General features: G+C 49.3%; 1 protein-coding gene across 9 annotated transcripts in view; it reads right to left on the bottom strand.

Moving 5' to 3' along the window:
* EDC3 (enhancer of mRNA decapping 3) overlaps nucleotides 1-7930 on the bottom strand; it is a 68150-nt gene that overhangs the window by 4567 nt on the left and 55653 nt on the right. For 7 of the 9 annotated variants that reach the window (XM_027858245.1, XM_027858248.1, XM_027858250.1 and 4 more), the window contains 2 exons: nucleotides 6553-6770; nucleotides 3906-4115 (listed from right to left, as the gene is read on the bottom strand). In XM_027858245.1, the coding sequence (XP_027714046.1) occupies nucleotides 3906-4115; nucleotides 6553-6770 (428 nt within the window). Of the gene's footprint in view, nucleotides 1-619; nucleotides 4116-6552; nucleotides 6771-7930 lie in introns of those variants that run through there. The other 2 variants (XM_027858253.1, XM_027858252.1) reach the window with 2 other exon arrangements.

Raw genomic sequence — 7930 nt, 5'->3', positions numbered from 1 at the left:
ACTGGAGTTCTGTCACTTTCTAATCCAACAATCACAACAACTTTCAGATCTTAATAGTTTCTTAGCAAACAGTATAATGGAAAGAGAACTGCAGTCTCTCCCTCCTAAGATCCGTAGTCGGAAGCTTCCTGTTTGGGGTGTTCAGGCTGTCCTGTGTGGACTTGCTTTGCTTTGGCCCCTCAAAAACTAAGAATAGTGGGTGCAAACTTCAGCTTGAGATAAGGAAAAACTCCCCAACGATGACAGCTGCCCAGTGTGGAAGGCGCCGCCCTGGGAGGCAATGGAACATCAAAGAGGGGATTCTTCTCCACGTAGGAGCTGGACTAGACAGCCTGAGAGCTCTGCAGAGCATGCTCCAGCAGGAAAAGGCCTCTCACGTTACATGCTGTGGTTGACTGCAGGTCTTGAGAATGGATCAGGCCTTGAAGAAATAGGGTGTCTTTACTGGATACTCCCTAAAGTTTGCTTAACCACTTCTCTCAAACCTCATTAAATGTGCCTGGGAAATAACTAGTCAAGGTCAGGTGGGGCTCTTTGACTGACCAGAGCAGTCAGGGATTCCACAAAATTCTCTCCAGGCCTGGCTCACAGCAGGACACCACACACACCAGCCCCCAGGCTCAGTCAATTCAGCTTTATTTTAGTGCTGGTTTTTTGTCATCCCCTACCCCCATCTCAACAGCTGCACTAGTAATAATCTCAACAGTTTTATGAGGTCTCCTCTTGTCCTCCTGCCCCAAAAGGTCCACGGTGAGGGGCTAAAGACCTGGCCAAGGCCAGGTGGCAGAATCAACAGCCTTCATTCAGCTGCCAGAGGGAGAGGAAGAAAGACCTCTGAGGGGCTAACTTTTGTTTTTAAGAGTCAAATTCTCTTGGGGGAAAAAGGAGAGAAATCAAAGGGCTACTTTCCTTTTAACACAAATTATGGCAGCTGACAACCTAAGCAGGACTGAGGAGGAAAAAGGAAAGGATTATGTTCCTCAAACTGCCAAGGATGGAGTAAAAAATTCTATTAAGAAAACAAGGCTGTCCCCCCTGCCCCCAGGAAGCCACGCTGGTCCTGTGGATCTCCACCTCAGCTTTCCGACTGAGCCCCAATAGGGAGCCAAACTCCCCACCTTTCCTGAGCAGGAGGAGCAGACAGGAAATGCACCCCCATCCCCCTCAAACCCAAACTCTTCCTTCCCAGGGTAGCTCATCTTACTGTCTCTGTCTAGACCCTTCAAAAGGGCTCCCCATCTTCAAACTTCCACACCATCCTAGAAAAATGTTCCACAACTGTAAAAGAAACCCAGACTTTCATTTGTCATGCACAGAACTGCTAAAGCACTTCCTGGGAGAGGCTGCTGTCTCCTAAGGGGCCTGCACTAGCCTCGAAGCTTCTGGGCAGGCCCTGTTCTCCACCCAGACAGGGACAGGCCATGTGGGAGCTGTTTGCTATTCCACAGAATTAGGAGCTAGGGCAGGAGGAGGAACTCTGGAACCCTGAGCAGGATACCCTTACCAGGAAGGGATGGGAGAGACCAGGCTGATGGCTCACAGCCCTGGCTCCATTAGTGCCATTTGCCAGAGAGAGGGCCTCTCTCCCTGTCAGAGGATCATTACCCCTTGGGTCTTACAGGAAAGAGATAAAAATTTTTCACAATCTATACTACAGCCCCTAACTCTGCCCACAGTACGGCCTAGGGACTTAAAAAAACCAGAGGGGCACTGCCTACCCTGAATACCGAAAAATGGAGCTTGAACCAAAATGACAACTGAATCTGTCTGGCTCTGTGAAATCTCATTCCCCTCCAAAGGCACCAAAAATCAAGCTCTTTGGGACTTTTCCCCCAGCTGCTGGGACAGGACAGGAGGGGGCTGGAAGAGCTCACAGGCTGGCATTAAAAGAGATAAAGATGGATCTTGTGGCTCCCCAGTCAACACCCTCAGGAGGAAGTGCAAAAGCTGGGAGGTGTCTTGCTGGAATAATCCATGGGATCCTTGGTAAACCTTGCAAGGCAAGAGGCCACCCCAGCAGCCCTCCTCTAGTTGGACCAATACTTCTTTCTTTTTTGGCATTTTGGCACCTCTGACACAAGAGGCCTGCCAGAAAGAGCCAGAGTGATCGAGGGCATCATCTCACACCAAATAGCGCAACAGCAGCCTGCCAGGCAGCCAGGCCACACCAGGGAGGCCCCAGATACTGGGGGGAGAGGCCACTTGGCAAAGGTCAAAGTTGGAGGAGCTCAAGTGTGGCCCTCAAACCTCCCTCTAGTGGCAGGGCTCCCTCCCTTCTCTTGGATAAAACAGCTGCTGCATTCACCCCAGGAGAGACCTCAGGGAAGCAGGTGCTGAAGAGCTGGCCACCTGGCAAATTTAGGAAAGAAAAGCCCAACAACTGGAATTGGGAATGGTGGCTTTCACCAACAGCCTCAACTGTCCTCAGGCCCCTCTGAACACACCTCTGTACTGGAATCAAAACAGGAACCTTGAGAAAGGCTCAGCACCAAGTTTCCCACAAGGGAACTCCCAATACTAAACAAAAACTATGCCCCTTCTCTGCATATGCACTAAGATCCTCTGGGGTGGGGGAGTGGGGGACGGTGTTTGAGACTTGGCCTCATCCATCCACCACCAGGATATTCCAGCCAACGTGGCAGGTGGGGAAGGAACCCCAGGAACAGGGCAGTGGAAGGACCAGTTCACTTTAGCCTTTAGACCCAATGGGAACAATGATGGCACAGTCTATGGAACCCATGGGAACTGGGGGGGGAGGGGGCAGTACGGGGTTATGCTGGCAAGGTGGATGGGCACTGTGGCTCTACAGTAATATGTCCCAAAGCTACCCGTGCTGAAAACATACGAGAATCAAAGGGGTCAAACCAAACACAGGAAACATCAGCCTGACAGGACACAAAATACTCCCCTCCCCAAGAGTCGGCTTGGGAGGGGAAGAAGTAAAAGGTTGTGCTGACCCCTTGAGAAAAAAAATGTCTACTGGGTACCCAGGTCAAATCGAGGGCAAAATGAAAAAATTAACACCAAAAGAACAACAAAAAAACCACAAACTGGTGTTCAGTTGTTGCTCCAGCAGAGCAGACAGACAAGAGCTGGCCAGGCTTCCTCCTGGACACCAGTTTTCTGCAGGCGCCACATGGCTCAGGACTGAGGGAAGGCAGGAAAGAAAACTCAACTCTGGCTACCATCACAAACATCAAAGGAACAGGAAAATGAAACCAGCCCCCAACAAGGACAATTGCACCCCAGCATATCTAACATGACTAGAGGGAGGGGCTGCTTATTTAAAAAAAAAAAAAAAAGGACTGGGGGTGGTGGGCAGAGGAAGAGCCAGAGGAAAAAGAGGAAAGCAAAGAGTCATTGGGGATAGCCGCCCTCGGGTCTGGTGGCTGTAAACCTCAAACCCAGTCCAAAAGCTGCCTGTGTCTGTAAACAAAACCCTCCACTGAGAAACAGGCCACTTGGCCAGATTGGGTGGGTCCCTGGGCAGCAGGGCCTGGCACTCCATGCTTCCCATGCCCTGGCCCTACCTTGGCCCTAAGGGACAGCCTTATTCAGAGATGTCTCTCCCCTTCAAAGGGCAAGTACTCTTCAGTTTTAAATATGTTGTTTCTTGCAGAAGAAACAAACCTTAAAGGAAACAAAACAAAACAAACAAAACACAACACAACACTGTCCACGGAGCTTCACATCCTTAAGGCGTTCTCTTAAGTTAAGGGTCAGCATCTGGCTCCAGAGCCTCTGGGCCACCCTGGGACGCCCCTGCCGGGCCCATCACCTCTACGTTGAGTGCAGTGGGATGACGAATTTGCAGCCAAAGGGTGAGCGGTAGTTGATGCCCACCTCTTGGAACACCTGCTGAGGGATGCCGATATCACACAGGTAAACGCGTCCCGCACGCTCACCGAGGGGCAAGGGCAGGCCCAGGGCCAGGGACCACTTGGCATCGATGCCCAGCTCGGCCTCGCACATTGGTGGGTCTATGCTGAGGACAGGTGCCCGGTTCTGATTGGCCCAGTCCACAGCCGCTTTGTACCAGGGCTGGTCTCGGAGGAAGGCATTCTCGTGACAATCCAGGCAATTGATCACCAGGTCCACAGGGCTGGTGGGGAGATCTGCAAGTGAAAACAGTCAAGTCTAACTCTGGCCTTAAAGACTGCCCTGAGTCAGGGCACTTGCCTCACCGTACCCTCAGTTTCTGTAAACACCAATCATTCTTATGCCTGACCACATCCTCTCCCAAGTGAGAGGCCGTCCCAGTGCTTGCATCCATATTTCTACTGTGGATAGCTGCACTTGTTCAGGGGAACAAGCAACAGCCAAGGGCTCTGCTTCTGGAAGGTGATGTTTGGGGGAGCCCAGCCATCAAGGTGATCCTGTGAAGGCAGCGTGCAGAAAGAGGGCAGTGCTTGGAGCAGCTGAAGGACCCCGGGCAAGGCGGTTAATAACGTGGAGCTGCAGCTTCCTCATCCATAAGAGAAAGGTTCTAAGAGATGATCTCTCAGGTGTCTTCTAGCTAGAAATCCTAAACAGGATTGATACCACATAATGGGATAGGGACAAGCATTTCAAGTGAAACTAGATGGGTTTAGACCTTAAGGCTTACTTACAACCAAAACACATCTCTCCCTTAGAATGTCTTGCATTGTAAAAGCTCTGCTTGCAGTATGGACTTGAAGATGCTCCATCAAAGGGAGATGACATTCCAATCCATTCTGGGGACCGTGATCCAGGCTTTCAGCTGGACTCATTCTCCCTCTAGCAGGAGAACTAACAGGAAGGGAAGCTAAATTCTGCCCCTACCACTGCAGTTAAGGTTGAATCTCCCCTCAGGCACCAAAAGGAAGATTTCTGAGCAGTGGAATACACAAAGCTGAGAGAGGTGGCTTGTCTAAGGTTACATGGTTACATTGTTACCATCATTACCACCACCACCACCACCACCACCATCACTGTCATAACATTTTTATAGTGCTTCAAGGTTTCCAAAGTTCTTTACAAATACCTAATTTTGTCACAACAATCTTGGGAAGTAGGTACTATTATTCTCCTCCTTTTACAGATGAGGAAACTGAGGCAGACAGTGATGAAGTGTCTTGCCCAGGATCACAATACAGTTGTGTCCGAGGCCAGAGGTGAGCAGTCTTTCTGGCTCTGTTAGCTGCCAAGACCCTTGATTCTATTCCCCTAATAGCAACCCAACCCAAACTGATAAAGTGCTACAGGTTTACAAAGCATTTTCCTCACAATCACCTGGTGAAGCAGGTGGCATAAGGGTCATTATTCTGTTTTTTGCAACTGAGAAAACAGGCTCCGCTAAGAACGGCTCAGTGGCTTATCTGAAATCACAGTTAGCAAATGTTGGGGCTGGAATTTAAACTGGGGTCCTAGAACCTAGAACTGGAAGGAACCTTAGGAATCCTCTAAACCAGGTTTTTTAAATCATTTTTGTGTAGTGGACCTGTTGACAGTGTCTGGTGAAGCCTATGGAGCCTTTCTTAGAATAGTGTTTTTAAATGCATAAAACAAAATACATAGGATTATAAAAGAAATAAATTCTATTGAAATATAGTTATCAAAATAGTTTTTAAACGTTCATAGACCCCAGGTTAAGAACCTCTGATTCAGATCAACTCCTTCAGCCTACAGATGAGGAAACTGAGGCTCAGAGATAAGCATTTATCAAGTGCTCCAGGTCACCTTGAATAAGTATGAAAGCAATAATTCAAACCCAACTCTCCTGATTCCAAGCTCACCGCTCTTTCCTTTGCCTGCTGCTGCCTCCTGTAAAGCTCTCAGATCAGCCTGGGAGGGGGAGGGGGAGGGGGAACACATGTTCTCTGTTATACTGTTCCAGGCAGTGGGGCTCACTGAGATCCCCTCCATATACACTTAACTTCCAAGCCATCAGTGATTTGCTGGCCTCAGGATGAAGGTCAGCTTCCTTTGACACATCCCTCATCCCAGGCACAGTAGATTCTATTCTGTATGAGGGGAAGCATCATCTTTTTAGAATGTGTGCCTACCTTTCCACCCGGGCTGAATTTTGTACTTCTTTGGATCCCCAAGACCTCGCCCAGTAGGCTCATAAAATATTTGTGGTTGCTGATGAGGGATCCTGGCCTTTGAGTTAAGTCAACACCTGATTCACTGTGCAACTTAAGGTATCGGCTTCCACCCTGTGAGTCTCAGTTTCCTGCTGTGTAGAATGAAGGGGTTGGAGGTGCCTTCCATCAGTAAGATACTATATGAACTAGCCATCCTATGAATGATACTCGCTTTCTAAGTACCACTGTTTCTACGTGCTGCCACCAGATGGCAGAAATAGATTGCAAAAGTCAGCTACAAGGAGACCAATCAGCCCTTGAATTCCCTGGCTGGGAAAGGACCTTGCCCAAGGTCACACAGTGAGTGAGAGGCAGAGCTAGGACTAGGGCCCAGGTCTCTGACCTCTCAGTCTGCAGCAGAGTAATGTGAGAGGGGATGAGCAGGGGAATGGGAACCTTTCCACCTTCTTGCTGCCCCGCCCTGGGGTCCCGTGCTCTCACTCACCTTTGAGACTGGACACCTGCTGGCCCTGTGTCTTGCTGAAGAGGGACAGTTCATTGGTGATAGATTCCAACATCTTGACAAAGTTAGGCAGGAAGAGGATAACGTGGACATCATGGTTGGCAAGGTGTCGCCCACAGCTTATGCCCTGAGCCCCCTTCACGTGGGGACCACAAAGTAGGGCTACTGTAGGCCTTTGGTGGACATTCTTGGGATTCAATCTGGAAAGGAGGGATGGGAGGACATAAGCTACTAGTTCTTCGGACCAAGCCACCCAGTACTAATCAAGCATCCTGAAGAAGGAATTGTCTTCTACCCACATCTCCTCAGCAGGCTGCTCCTCCACGCATCTGCAGCTGGCCATATTTATGCTAGCAAAACACATCGAGACTAGAAGACCGGCATTCCCATTTTCCCCTGACCTGGTGCTGTGCCATCCAGACTAATACCCCAAACATATTCCTGCCATCTTATCACTCTAGCTAACTCAAGAACCCTCAATGGCTCCCTAATTGCTTATGGTAGTGAGTCCAAAGCCTCTGCCTTGCTTTCATTACCTGACCTCCCTTATTTCTCTGGCCTTCCCACTCCTCAGCATACAGCACTACTCCAGCTAGGTCATCTCTTTATTGTCCCTGAGTAAGCCACATTCAATCCCGACCTTGTTCTTGCCATGCTCCATGGGGAACACCCTTAACTAAAACCTGCCCTTCCAGCAAGGTCCAGCTGAAGTCCTGCCTTCTTCAGGAAGTCTTCCCTGCCCATTGTGATCACTCTCTTTTCTGATTCTATGTCATTTGTAGTCAGCATCATTCCATTTGGCATCTGTTTCAGGTGTATTTCCTTACCTCAATAAAAAGTATAACCTTGAGGGGGAGGGGGAGGAGACAACCTAGACATTTATACAGCTTATATAAAGACTGAACAGCATCTACACAAATGGCCTAGGTCAGGGGTTGTCAACAAATGCCTCCTTAGGCTTTTGGATCACAAAATGTTCATTTTGTCCAGCCTTAGAGCTGGAAGGGTTCGAACCTTAAGACACCACTCAGTCCAATCCCTTCATTTCAAAGATGAAGAGAAATGAGAACCAATGTGAGGAAAAGCCTGCCTGAGACCACCGAGTGTCGCAGCTGTGACTCAAGCCAGGTCTTCTAGCTCCACATCCGATGCTTTTCCTACTACCATGTTCTGCCTCCCAACCCAAACTATACTAAAGACCAGGGAAATAGTTATGTTTCCTACCTCCTCAGCAGACTGAGTGCAGTGGTTCTTGGGAGGTTCAGGGGTGAAGACAACAAAGACAGAGACCACAGCAGACACTGGTTACAGGGAAAGACAGGCAAGGATGGAGGGAGGACAGACTGGGAAGACAGATAGT

This window comes from Vombatus ursinus, unplaced genomic scaffold (genome assembly GCF_900497805.2).
Source record: "Vombatus ursinus unplaced genomic scaffold, bare-nosed wombat genome assembly UNPS02012811.1, whole genome shotgun sequence".
Taxonomy (NCBI): domain Eukaryota; kingdom Metazoa; phylum Chordata; class Mammalia; order Diprotodontia; family Vombatidae; genus Vombatus; species Vombatus ursinus.
Note: the sequence above shows the minus strand (reverse complement) of the source record. Positions and strands in the feature narration are given on the sequence as shown.